General features: G+C 37.7%; 1 protein-coding gene across 1 annotated transcript; it reads left to right on the forward strand.

Annotated features, from left to right (window-relative positions):
• Positions 1-801: 801 nt before the first annotated feature.
• Positions 802-14,771, forward strand: Exoc1l (exocyst complex component 1 like). The gene is made up of 3 exons (XM_048363858.1): positions 802-922; positions 10,467-10,597; positions 14,505-14,771. The coding sequence occupies exons 1-3, from the start codon at positions 802-804 to the stop codon at positions 14,769-14,771; spliced, it is 519 nt and encodes a 172-aa protein (XP_048219815.1).

Consider the following 14,771-nt stretch of genomic DNA (forward strand, 5'->3'; position numbering starts at 1 on the left):
GTAAATTGAGGGTATATGTGCCTGAGAGAGATGGGGGAAATAATCAAAAGGGGTGATATTGATCAAGATGCACTGTACTTAAAAAACTGACATGTTGAATTGAAATTCCTTTGTTTACAACTACTTAAAGATAACAAAAGTAAATATGCACATAAATACCCAATTCAAAAATAATTTAGACCCAGGAATTGGTTCAGATACCACAGAAGCAAAGCTAAGAATATATTGCAGGAGGGGAAAGAAAAGAGAAAGAGGGACTTGTTGGAAGTGTTAGGCACAAGCATGGATGCCTTTTTCTCTTGCTGATGAGAGCAAAGTTCTTAATGGAAGATGATCCCAATCAATAGAGCCAGACAGCTGATTTATATAACGGCATCAAGCTGTAGTGGTCTTTCTCTCCCTAGTGTTCCTGTGGAGGGAAGGCTGCTAGAACCAGGAGGAACTCCACAAGTAGATCTGTGTTCTCAAGTGTGCTCCCTCCTCAGCATGCCACAGGAGAGCTCCAGCAACCTGCTCTGGGCAGGGTGCTGAAGACTGGCGCCCGTGCTGTTGCTGCTGCTGCTGCTGCTGCTGCTGCTGCTGCTGCTGCTGCTGCTGCTCTTACTGTTGCTACAAAGCAATTACGGCAGTTAGGGACTGATTGTCTAGGTGCTCTCTGGAACCTGGATCCTGGATAGTAAGAAGAAATTACATATTGTGAGGGCAGGGGAAGCTCACAAACCTAAACAAGAGACCCAAGCAACAGAAGGAAAGAAAGTAGGAGCTTGAGCCAAAATACTCGGCCAAGTGGAACTGGAGGAAATGTCATCATTGGTAAAGGAGGATTTGGAGAAGAAACTGTTTAAGCCACTCTCTCAGCATCTCTACGAGTTCATTGAGATCGAGTTCTCAGTCCAGGACAGGTATTATCTCTGTGTGTCAGGTAATTTGCTCATTCAATTAATTAATTACATACTTGGATGGGAGATGAGGGGTTTGTATTTATTTTCTTACAAGTTGAGGAATTTTGAAGAAGAAAAAATTGTATTACGATACTGTAGTTGTTCAGAAATGAAACTGGATATGTACTCCTCTTGATTGGATTTTATTTTTTGCCTTTGATCTTCTGTTTATTCTCATGTCATGCCTCTTATTTTTATATAAGAACTTACTTTTAAAAAAATCAGCAGAGACTTCTCTGGTATTTTAAAATACATTAGAGAACTGAGTTATTTTCTGGACTACTAGAGTTCTTCCTCTTCCTTCTAGGACAGAAACAAAGCCTTAGATATTTTTGTTATTTTGGTTTTTAGCTTCCCCCCCAGACTTATTCAGACTTCCTAGTAGTTTTCTGAAGAAAGTAAAATCTTTTAATTTTTTCCTTTATATAAAAAACAGGATTCCAATGGTAGAAATTAGTTCATGAAGACTGAACTTTAAGGACAAAGGGATGTTGTATAAAGTACTTAGAGATCAAAAGTATTTGTATTTTGTAAAATAAATACTTCCCCTCATGTTTTTAAAATGCATAAAAAATTGGACATGGGTAGGCTTTTGCACTTAATTATGATTTACCACCTTTGTGATTTGTGTGCTGAATTAAGATAGAAATGTTTTGGCCATACCTGAATTTAATATGCAGAGCATCCTTCTCCTGCCCTGTGCCATTTCATAGACTTCAGAAGGTTAGGAAGAAAGAGCTTAGGAACTTTCAGTGTTCATGGTAGATTTGCTTTTTCAAGGAACATGAGTATTCTCAGGCAAAAATTTGTTTTAATTCTGTTTCTGGTAATTGTTGAAAAGGACTTCCTAAAGCTCTCAAGAGGGAATACTATGAGGGAAACAGAACGTCTTCAAAGAAAGTACTTAAGCATTCTTTTTAAAGTCTACCATTTCTAATAAGCACAGTACTAATAACCCAACAATAAGAGTAGTAATATTTATCTAATACTTCAGTGTTTTACTATTATTTTCCTATACATACAAAGTACAACTACTTGGCATATCAACAAATACAAACAAAATTTCAGCTCAGAAAAAAAAGACATTTAGTTATGAAAAAAGATCAATTAAGTTAATTTAAGTAAAAATTTATTTTGTATCCTAACCAAATCACTGTCAAACAGTATTTTCACTTGCTTCATTGGAGAAGATCTCAATCCAACATTAAAACATAATAATTGTGCTATTGTGACACTTGCTAATCAAGTGAATTCTTATTGTATAATGATGAAAAGTATTTATAGAGTCATCAACATAAACTAATCCATTAATTTACGTCTAATTTACCAAATATATCTTTAGTTCCTCCCCCCTCAAATTATATAATTAACTAAACTAAAATTATATAACTAAACTCCCAGAATTATACAATTAACTGAGCTCGTAGAACTTAGCATTTGGAAATAATTCAGTGATTCTGACATTTACGAGGAGCAAACAAGGTTTTCTCAGAATTACTGTGATATTTCAGATAAAAGTTAACGTGGTAAGTCATATCAGTTCACTACCTTTCCGTATCTCTCATTTATTTATTTATTTGCCAGGCCTGGGGCTTGGACACAGGGCCTTAGCACTGTCCCTGGCTTCTTTTTGCTCAAGGGTAGCACTCTACCTCTTGAGCCACAGTGCAATTTCCGGCTTCTGTCTATATGGTGCTGAGGAACCAAACCCAGGGCTTCATGCATGCAAGGCAAGCACTCTACTGCTAAGCCAAATTCACATCCCCCATGGCTCTCCAGTATATCATCTATTAATTTGAGGGCACTTGACCCAAGTGCAATGCCTCCTTATGACCAAAACAAAAACATTTTGACAGAACAGTGGCTTAAATGATATGCAGCAGACCTACGTCTTTCAAGATGCTCCACTCAAAAAATCCCCATTGAGGTGAACCGAACAGGTATTCGGCAGTTGTTGAGGCAAGTAACTCCAAGTGTGGAGCACTGCCAATGTTCAAGGAGTAGAGTTGCATAGTTAGGATTGTCTCTTTGTACCTTACAATACTGCAGTTCCAAATTTGCAGAAGTAGTCATGCATTCCACCATGCATTTTTCAAATTCAAGAAGATTCATTTAAAAGTTGTTAAGCTCTACTTATCTACCCTGACTTTTACAGGAATCTCAAAAACAGAGGACTGTCATTTACTGTTAAATATCGAAATCAGGAGTCATAAACTCTATTTCCCTCTCTGTAGTTCTGCAGCTACCTGGGACATACGTAGTAGATTTCTGGGAACTTAGTCACCTTTTCCTCAGGATTTGTGTGGCCATTTCTCCCTGGGACCAGCTTACCCTGACCTCCAACCACTATCATTGGTAATTAGAAGCAACATTTGCTGATGAAGGAGCTCTTTTATACTCTCACACTAAGAAGGGATCACACACGTGCAATGAAAGTACAAATGAATTAAAGAAATTCTGAAGGACTTAAAATGGCACACTGAAACATTAGTCAGACTGAGAGAAGTGTCTGAACGTGGTGGAACAGACCCTAGAATCCCTGGAATCACATCTGGTTATCAAGTCTGACCCTGCTTTATCTGTCTAGCAGCTGTAAAATTGGTAGATAATTAGCCCCTATGGCCTCAGTGTTGACATCTTTGATAGTAAAAACATCTCTACCATTAAGCCACATTATAAAAAGAGCCAACAGAGTAAATTATAGGAAACACAACAGAGTATGAACAAATGAATAAAAGACAGGGTTAAGCTTTTTAAATATACAGGAAAATATATTAACTGTAAAGATACATGCTGAAATATGTGTATATATGATATAAATACATGTTTCTAGTGAAAATAAGATATATATCCAGGTATATTTACTTCATGTATAAAAAGGGATTGGTGTATTATTCTGTATAATTGTATGTTTTAAATTATATGGATATTCTCACATAGATTATTTTAAGTGTTCTTATATTTTAGATAACATTTGCATTCACAGATACTAATTTGAAAATAAATTCCACTTGCTAAAATTATGAAAATAGCATTAATAAGTTCCAACCCATTTTAGTTTTATATATAGAACAGAACTTTTTCCTCTGTGAACCATATGATCTAATAAATTTTGTCAAATCACTCACACTGCCAGTATAAAATAAGACAGCAATCACAAAATAAAAGGCTCCATTCAGAACCAGTGTTATGAAATTTGCAAATTCCCTGGATCTTAACAACAGAAAGCATAAAACTAAAGAATTTTCTGAAAATGTTCCTTTCAGTGGACAGTAGTACTATCTGGAGAGAAGTTAATCTTTTCAACACCTAATTAAGAATAAATTATCCTGCTATTTCATAGTGCTTCATAAAAGTGAAAATGAGGGATGATATTTTAAGTGTTCACACATTTGAAGGTATTACAATAGGGGTAGAAAAACAATTGGATGGGCAACAGGTATTTAAATGGACATGCATACATTCTGAAAATAAAGTAGAGCTTGATAGGTGAATTCATTTTTATTTGTCAAATTGCAGATAGGCTCATAATGGCAGATACTTTCCTTCTATAGCCTTTCTATAATCTTCCTTTAACAACTATGAATATTCTTGGGTCTGTACCAACCTGAGAACCTAAACTCAAAAAAGCTGACTAAGCTTTTATTCTCTACTTGAAAAGATTAAGAAAAGAAAGAATATAGAATTGATGTATAGGATGTACATTTTACTAAATATGAAATACATATATCATAAAAATTATCATAGAACTTGGTTACAATCAAGATTGTGAAATGGGTAACAAACATTTAATATAGTCATTTTTGAAATATTTTTAAATCCCTGCTTTTTATCTTCTAAAAGTAGAAAAACATTCTTCTGTATTTTTTACTTCTCTGTTTCTTCCTGTATATCTGTCTGTATCTCTGTCTCTCTGTCTATTTTCAAGTATCTTCATGGAGAAATGTAAATAAGATATTCTGATACCCATACCCCCAGCACAAATCTGGATAATTACAGTTTGAGATTATAAACAAAAATGATGAAGATTTCCATTTGGGTTCATGAGTTACTTCACATTTGTTGTGACTTCTTTGTGTTTTTCATTCTAAAAGGGGTGGTAGCTTGGATATTGTTACTGTCTCTAAAGTCAACAACCCACAGTGCCATCTGGTACTTGCTCAGGAGACAAATTTTCGCAGTAACTAATTCACTACTTTGGAGATACAAATGTGGAGATTAAGTTCATCTACCAATTATTCTGATGTCCAAACTACACTGTTTTGCCAGTCTTGGGGCTTGAACTTAGGGCCTAGGCATTGTCCCTGAGCTTCTTTTGCTCAAGGTTAGCACTCTGCCACTTGAGCCACAGTGCCATGTCCAGCTTTTTCTGTTTATATGGTACTGAGGAATTGAACCCAGGGCTTCATGCATGCTAGGCAAGCACTCTACCACTAAACCACATTCTTAGCCCCTAAACTACATCTTTTATAGAGTGAATTGGAATTTTATAGCAGAGGTTTGAAGATAGATATTTGAAATTTTCCTTCTGAGAAGCATACTCCAGATAATGGAATAAAGTTGTAAAGCATACCTACTGAGTGTCAGGCATGAGGCCACCATTTCTATACACTAGTTATCTTCATGACAGCATTATTCATTTTTCAAATGAAGAGAACCTTGTCATAAGAAGTTGGGTGATTAGCCCAAGGTTACAGGTAATAAAAACCCAAAACCTGAGTTCTTTCCATTTGCCACATTACTTCTAAACAGCAAGACACTTTAAGTACTCTACGCAGTATTTTAGAGCATTTAATTGGAAGTTCCATGAAGAATAGTTTGGAGGGAGGAACAGATGCTCAGAAGACGAGGTCTCCCAGCCATTGGCTTTCTTACATTAATGATCATTATCCCACCAGCACCAAACTACGAAAATTCAAGAACCTGCTTTCAAAGTTTGCCTTTTAACGAAGTTCAGAGAGATAACAGCCTCCTTAATCTGCCAGAATAGACACTTCCAGAGTGAAGGAGGCTCCAAGAATTCCCTTTAGTTGGGAGCCAAAGAAATTTGCTCAGTCTGGAGTTGACCCAATCCCCTTATTTCCACATTTGAGCTTCGCTGCCAGCTGAAATTAAATGGCCATCTGCACATTAACACAGCAGCAAAGTGGAAACTTAGCACAATGCCTTGAGACAGAAATGTGTTTATCCAGTGAAAATGTGAGGGAGCTTATTTCCCTAACATTGGTGACGTAGTTATGGTGCAGAGAGAAATAACCTTGGACCTAGAGAACGTCAAAATGAACTTGCTCCAGCTTCAGTATTTCAGCCAGTATTTTCAGAGGTCCAATCTTAACTTCCTAACAATCATTTATTTTACATTGCCATTAATAAATGCCTCTCTTACGATGGAAAGATAGGAAGCATTATTCATGAGACTAAGTGGAAAGAGAATGGGCCAATTTATTTAATATAATTTGGCAGAATAGAGGGAAACCAGTAGCTCACAAGTTGCACAGGAATGCTTCAAATAAATGGATAACTTATTTTATAACCCTCTTGTATGTAAATTTCCCCAAGATACCAAAAGAAAGACAACTCCCCCCCCCCACCCATTTGAGCATGTTTTCTTTCTCTTGCCACCCACTACTCCCTCTAGTCTCAGTGAGAACAGGAATAGTGCCTGATGGGAACAAATTATTTCAATTCCTAGCACTATGCTTGGTACAGAAAGAGCACTCAAATATTTATGGACTTAATGAATTGAGTAAGAAACTCTCCAATCAGCTGGTTCTCATAGCATGTAAATAAGGCAGTTGAATTTGCACCCTAAAAAACTATATTTTCATACAATAGTGAGTTAATTCTGTATCTCTCCTTATCCCTCTTCCCTCTCATGCCCTGAAGTAGCCAGCGAGATGGCTAGCTGAACAAGCAGAATCTGGTTCTGAGGTAGAGCTTTGGTCTGCACAGACACAGTTGCCTGTACTTCCACACCTCTGCCTAACAGCTTCTTTGCTCATTCTCACCTCTTCCCAAAGCTGGCCTGTACATCATCCATGCAGATGGACTCATTTTAGGGTTAGAGAAATATATAAAAAGAGACTATCAACTCTGCACTCAATCAGGACAGATCTCAGCCATTCACTGACCCATAGGCTAAGATTTGCTGAGCTCCCCCCCAAACATGACTGTGAGTCCCTCTCTCCAGCCTCAAAATGTGTCATCCCTCTCTCCCAAACCTCTGGACCACATGACCTAAATCATAGCATTTAGCCTCCCTTCTTATCTTTTTTTTTTTAAATCCTACCCAACCCAGGAAACTACTGCACAATCTAGACAAGCCACCTTATATCTTTCAGATTTCCCAGATCCTCTTTCTTTTCTTTAATGGATCTTGTGCATCACTCCTTTAACAGGGGAGTATTTTATTAGTCCCTGGCTCCAACAGGAAGCCCCTATTGAATGGGTATTGCTGCTTGAACACCCATAGAACACGTGACTCTTAGCCTTGTCTTGACTTGTCAGCCAGCTCTGACTTCAGAGGACCCCAAACTCAGCTTGATCACCAACTCTGAGCTCAGATGGTCTCCTTGATTTCAGAGTCACCTGCACCTTCAGAGGAGAGTCCCTGGAGCCAGAGATGTCCAGGCCAGCCCAAAGAAGGGGTTTTCAAATCCACAGCCTTTTTGCAAGCCTTGCTGTAACCCTACTAGTCACTCTATTCTAGTCCCAACAGGCCTGTTCAGTCCCCTTTCCTCCTCCCTGGTGTTTAGCTTGTTGTCTGTTTCCTCCCATGTGCTGTCTTCCACCTGGAAAGGCCTTCACTGGGATCCCTGCCTTTCCAGAGAGGAGATCTGCTCACTTCACTCATCTGCTGCTAGGACCATGTTGTGTTGTGCTATAGTTACAAAAATCTGAGGACATGTGTCTGTAACAGAATACACGAGACTGGGTAATTTATAAAGTCTAAAGGTTTATTTCTTACCATTCTGGAGGCTGGGATATCTAAGGTAGAAAGGTTGTGTCTGGCAAGAGCTTCTTGCTGTGTTATCCCATTGTGTGAGAGGGCTTAGAGGGAAAAGTGGAAGGGTAGACAGACTCATCCTTTAATCAGAGTCCATTCCCACATCAAGTGTCCATTCCTGTGATTACCATAGTCATCCATGTTCATGAAGGCAGAGCCTGTGGCCTCATTGTCTCTTACAGACTCCATCTCTCAATATTATGATGTTAGAGACTTGGTTTCCAACACAGGAACACTGGGGATGCATTCAAACTGTAGCAGCATTCCAAAATGGTACCTTCCAGAACCAAAAGAAATCTTTCCCCTGCCAGGTACTGGTGGCTCATGCCTTTAATCTTAGCTACTGAGACCTGAGGGTCACAGTTGAAAGCTAGCCTGGGCAAGAAAGTCCATGAGATTCTTATCTCCAATTAATCACCAAAAAACTGAACGTGGCACTGTGTGGCTCAAAGTAGTAGAGCACTGGGCTGGGGATATAGCCTAGTGGCAAGAGTGCCTGCCTCGGATACACGAGGCCCTAGGTTCGATTCCCCAGCACCACATATACAGAAAACGGCCAGAAGCGGCGCTGTGGCTCAAGTCGCAGAATGCTAGCCTTGAGCGGGAAGAAGCCAGGGACAGTGCTCAGGCCCTGAGTCCAAGGCCCAGGACTGGCCAAAAAAAAAAAGTAGTAGAGCACTAGCCTTCAGCAAAAGAGCTCAGGGACAGTGCCCAGGCCCTGAGTTTAAGCTCCACAGCTGACAAAAAAAAAACACAAAACAAAAGAAAACAAAACTTTCCCTCAAATAAATTCTAATATACCTCTTAGAAGCTATAACTTACTCCGACTTTTTTTAAACTTTTTTTTTTTCAGTACTAGGGTTTGAACTAAGAGCCTCCTTCTTGCTAGGTCAGCTGCTCTACTACCTGAGCCATGCCCACTGTCCCTCATTTATTAGTATAGATAGTTTAACTGTACAAAGTGATTGTGTTGTGATATTTACACAATGTGTTAACAGTTTTTAGTGGGCTTATTCAATTTTTATTCCCATAGCCCTTTTTCATTCAAGTAATTTTTCAGATAGCACCTTGAGTGTTTGCCCATGGCCCACCTCAGACTGTGTTCTTCTTCCTACAATCTCCTGAATATCTAGGATAACAGGTCTGTGCCACCATGCCCCACTTATTTGTTGATATGAAGTCTTAATAACTTTTTTTGTCCAGGTTGATCTCAAACTGTATTCCTTCCTATCTCTACCTACTGAGTAGTTGGAATTTTGGTCATGAGCCACCATGCCTGGTGACATTATCATTCCTGAAAAAAAATTCAGACAATATATCCCCATTTGTTTTGAAATATACTAGTATATGTGACTCATGTGGTAGAGCTGATCTCCTTAACAAGACCATACATTTCCAGAAGGCAGGGGCCATATCCTGATTTCTCCCTCCTGTGGTATCTATAATCTAGTAAACAAATAGAAAGTATTCAGTAAATGCTCTTTTATTAACCCAGTGATAGTTTCTACTGCAAGACCTCTATGCCTAGATGTTGGTTCTTCTAATGTCGGTATGAGATCAAAGACAAATGACTTCAGAAACAAGAAATTATTTCCCTAATTTTGTTCACATAAATAAGCAAAGATTTCCCCTACATTTTTTAAGAACTAAAACCTTCTTTGGCAGCAACTTATGTTAAATGCTGCAGTTTGTGAGACACACTTGAGAGAACTGAAAATCCTAAGCACTACCAAATTGGGCCATAGTAGCTGTGTGCAGGCACCTTTACACCCCCAAGTCTTGAAGGCATTTAGAAAAAGAAGAAGTCATAGTCCACAGTCCTGTTTAGCATCCCTTCAGTGCTGGGCTGTCATGTGAGCAAAATACTTTGCTTTTCTTTCCCCACTTTCTTATACTGTCATAAGTTAAAATCGCAATTTGTTCTGGTAAATAGTTTTTGGATGTGTGCTGGTCCTGGGACTTAAACTCAGGGTCTAGGCACTGTCGCGAAACTTCATTCATACAAAGCTAATGTTCTTCCCCTAAATCAAGCTCTACTTCTGGCTTTTTGGTAATTTAGTGGAGTAAAGAGTCTCACAGACTTTCCTGCCTGGCCTGGCTTCAAATCATAATCGTCACATCTCAGCCTCACAAGTAAGTAGCTAGGATTACAGGCTTGAGCCACCAGCACCAGGCTTTGGTAAATACTTTGATTCTGACTGTATGCGAGCATTAGGCTCCAGGGCGATCCTTCTCCATCCACCTCAAAGTTCAGAGGTCAAATCACATCACTCAATGCTCTATCTAACAAGCATTACTGTGACAGTACAGATGCCATTGTAGAAAAAATAAAAATGTTGAACAAATTTAGAGACATGCTCACAAAGGTTTGGCCACATGGAGGGCTCAAATTTGGGGTACTGCTATAATTTGGATTCATTCTGTAAACAAAAAAAAGGGACATACATACTGAACAGTGCAAAGTAAGTTATCGTCTCTTAAGAGTTTTTATAAATGAAGTCTTTTTTTCTGTCCTACAGTGACCAAAAGTGAAGAAGTAAAGATAATTATGGTGAAACACTACAGAATAGGTTTAGATGAAAAATACGAAGTAACAAAAAAGTGGTCTTTGAATGATCTACAGATGATTGATGGGAAAGAGGCAGACACGGTAAGTGCTGACCCTTATAAGGGAGATATAAGATCAATGTGCTGGAGATCCTTACATCCAATAACTTACTTCACATCTTGGCGTGTACTGAGTGGGAAGATATTATGTTATTCTTAAGTGGTATGGATTAATTTCCTGTGATGATCTACTGGCATTTTGTTGTTCTGCTTTCATGAGGTTTGAATTGGAATTTTGACTATTAAATTTAAAAGCATCTTTCCCAAGTTCCTCTTAACAGGTTAAAACATAATGTACCAGTCAATCTTGAAATATTAAATGCCATTTTTCCAAACTTAGGATGTTTTCCTGCCTCTCTGTCTCTGTCTCTTTCTATCTCAATTTCCTCTGTAAATTGTGGGGTTCAAAGTCTCTGTCAACAAACCTACTTCATCTTCCAGAAGGGTTGAATTACTTGGGAATCCTATAATCTTAAAACTGAAGAGAGAGAACCATGGGTATTCAAGTCACCCCACTTGACCCCTTAACTAGTGGTCTTCCCAATTTTGTCCTTTGATTCTTCCATTGAAGAATTTGTCCTCACTTGCAAGTTGTTCTGGTAAATAGTGTTTGGGTGTGTGCTGGTCCTGAGGCTTAAACTCAGAGCCTGCCCATTGCTCATCCCTCTCCCCTTGAATTTTGTATGTCAGCAATCATTAATCAAGTATGAATTCTCAAGACTGAGAATTGCCAACACCCCCATCCCATACCCACCCACCCACAACACACACACCAGATTTTACATTGGCTCATCCCATATATCCTTTTGTCTTGGATGTAAATGTATTGTAGCTATAACCCTACAAACTACAGTGGTTGGGTCACCCTGTCTTCCCTGGGGATTAGAAGCTCCTCAAACATTAGGACTATGGGGCTGGGAATGTGGCTTAGCAGTAGAGTGCTTGCCTAGCATTCATGAAGCTCTGGGTTCAATTCCTCAGCACCACATAAACAGAAAAAGCTGGAAGTGGCACTGTGGTTCAAGTGGTAGAGTGCTAACCTTGAGCAAAAAGAAGACAGGAACTATACTCAGTCCCTGAGTTCAAGCCCCAGGAATAGGGGAAAAAAACACATTATGACTATGTTTTGGTTTTTTTAATTCATTTCATTGACTTCTGCCTGATAGATATTAAGCACTCACTAAATATATATGATGTTATTATTGAATTCATTAAAAATGAAACTCATTTATCCTTTATCCTAATAACTACCATTTGTTTGACCTATTATTTCAATCCATCAACTCAATTTCAATCATCAACTCAATTGGGGGGGGGTTACTATCATTGTAGTGTGATAGAGCTTTAATAAATACAACATTTAAGGCTTTATCCTAGTCAATAATACAGTGACAAAGCAGGTAGGGCCAAGTGCCCTAAGGAATCGATAGCTATCATTTCTAGTGTTGGTATCAGCTATCATCCCACGCTTAGTAAATTCATAGAAGGTACCAGGAACCAAGCTAAGCTTCTCCCATGTGAAAGTTCAATTACTCTCATGAAATCCTATGAATTAGATTCTAATACAGTTCCCACTATGCAAGGGGAAAAAAAGAGACTTAAAAAGACTAGTTGACTTGCTCAAAGTAACCTAACTATTCAGTCATAGAGCCAGGCTACACTAAGAAATTTATTAATTTGTCTTCTTTAGGTTATTCTGCCTCTAGACACTATTCATTTATTCACTCAGCTATTTATTAAGGATTCATAATATTCCAGGCCTTACTAGGCTCTCAAGGCACAGTGGAGAATTTGCCACAAACAATTCTGCCTTAATCATCTCCTAATCTTATTTATTTATTTATTTATTTATTTATTTATTTATTTATTTATTTTAAAAGCTAGGGTCATGGGAGGTAGTCAAAGCTGGCCTGGAACTTGTTTTATTCTGTTCTTTCTGTTTGCTTGTTTGTTTGTTTGTTTTATTGAGAAAAAGTTTCTCTGTAACCTTGCACTTTCAATCATCCTGCCTCAGTCTCCCAAGCAGAAGCGTTTTAGGAATGCATCACACCTGGTCAATCATCTAGTCTTAATTTCCCCTTTACTAAAATCAGTATAGACTTTCTTACAATCTACCATCTAGGAATTCTGTATTTAAAACTTATTGTATCTTCGGAATATCTTGGTGAAAGAATGTTAGATGGCATTGCTTTGTTTCTAAGCACTCACGTAACATTTTTCTGACAATTTATTCTCCCCAAGTAGTATGCACTTCGGAATGGGTTAAACATACTATGATATACATATTAGTATATATGGCCAATAAAAAATATGTTTCCAGAAGAATACTTCAGAACACAATTGTTCACTATTTAATAAGTGCTTTTAAAAACTTCCCTAAATAGTATGCCAAATTTGCATATCTATCATTGAACCTAAATCTTAAATATTAGTACAAAATCACACGTACACTTATGTATGTAGTGCATATGCATGATATATGAAACAAACCAGTGCTTTTTTGTTGCTGATGGTGGTGGCCACGTGGCTTGAACTCAGGTCCTGAGCACTGTCTCTGAGCTCTTTTTGCTGAGCCACAGCTCTACCTCTGGATTTTTGAGTAGTTAACTGGGGATAAGAGTCTCACAGGCTTTTCTGCCTGGGCTGGCTTTAAATTGCAATTCTGAGATCTCAGCCTCCTGAGAAGCTAAGATTGCAGGCATGAGCCACCAGCACCTGGCTCAAACCAGCACTTTTATAATAATTACCCTGGATGTTACAAAATTTGCATTAATTCTTTTCATTTCTTTAAGAATCAAATGATCATCTGATATTTCCCCTGTCTCCTGCAAGAATTTTCTTATTTAAAAGACAAATTGCAAAGCCAAGGTGCTTGTATATGAAATCTACATGTTATATGCTAACGACAAAAAAACAAAAACCCTTACTAGCTATCCTGTGCTTTCCCCATTTACTTTTGAAATTGCACAATCATTCTCCTAGCAAAGGCAAGGAGAAACCTCTATGCCATTCAGAAGTTTGTAAATGGGTTTATTGTCTTCTGCCATCCCTATCCATCCTCTCAAATCCACTATACTGAACAGACTTTGATAGCTACACATTATGCAATGTTTTATTTTTATAATTGAAGATGGATGCTTCAAAAATATATGCTTACAAACTGATTTGATGAATAGTAACCCCCTGCACAACTACTTGAAGATAATAAGAGTAGTTTAAAAATAAATAAATAAATAAACATCTAGAAATGATAGCTTTTCTGTACAGCACCTGAATAATAACAATAAAATTTGAAAAAAAAATATCAGCAACAGCACCCAGGTCCTAAATTCAAGCCCCAACCGACCACACACACACACACACACACACAAAAAAAAAAAAACCCAAGGTGAGTGTACTGAAATCTAGCTATGGAAATGTCTTTCTAAACTAAGAATAAAGGAAAAGGCAGTCACATTAGGTAAAAGGTATAAAAGAAAAATAACTTCAGAAATTTGACAACTGATATAAAGAAGGATGGTCAGAGTATCTGGATTTAAGGGGAAGACAATGTCAATGCACAAAATTATTGCAAGGATATATGTGTGCTTTAAAAAAGTTACTTACAAAGCCAATTTATGTGTGAAATTTTGGTATTTGTATGGGATACATATAGGCTCTTCTCCTAAAGAAAAAAATATTTAGTTTAAATACAGAAATGTTTGTTTCAAATACCTGAGCTTAAAAAACACTACTTTAAAAAATAAAAAAATTAAGTAATGATCTTTCATATAATTTCTTAGTAGCAATTATATTTTGAATCTAGTAGTTTGAAAAGCTCATCTGTAGATTTTAGAACTATGTTTGATACTGATAGTTATAATCAATAAGTATACCCAAGATAATATGAGAGAATCCAGGAAACAACTTCCACGGATACAAATTAAATTGTGTCTCTCCTTCTCTTCTAGGACAATCCATTTTTTGACCTGCACTTCAAGAAAGTGTACTGCTTGGAAGCATATAGCTGTGCTTCTAAGTACACATTTGCTCGAACTGTAAATAAGCTGAATCATGCATATCTCAAGAAGGACTTACAGATTGTGAATTTTGATTCTACTTACATTAATGATGATTCCATTTGGTCTTCCAATAACAAGGATTGTTTGGTCCTCATGAGAATATGCTTTTATGCTTTCAATCTTGTGTGTTTGTCCCTTTGTCCCTTGCCTCTTTAA

The sequence above is a fragment of the Perognathus longimembris genome, chromosome 16, assembly GCF_023159225.1.
Source record: "Perognathus longimembris pacificus isolate PPM17 chromosome 16, ASM2315922v1, whole genome shotgun sequence".
Lineage (NCBI taxonomy): Eukaryota > Metazoa > Chordata > Mammalia > Rodentia > Heteromyidae > Perognathus > Perognathus longimembris.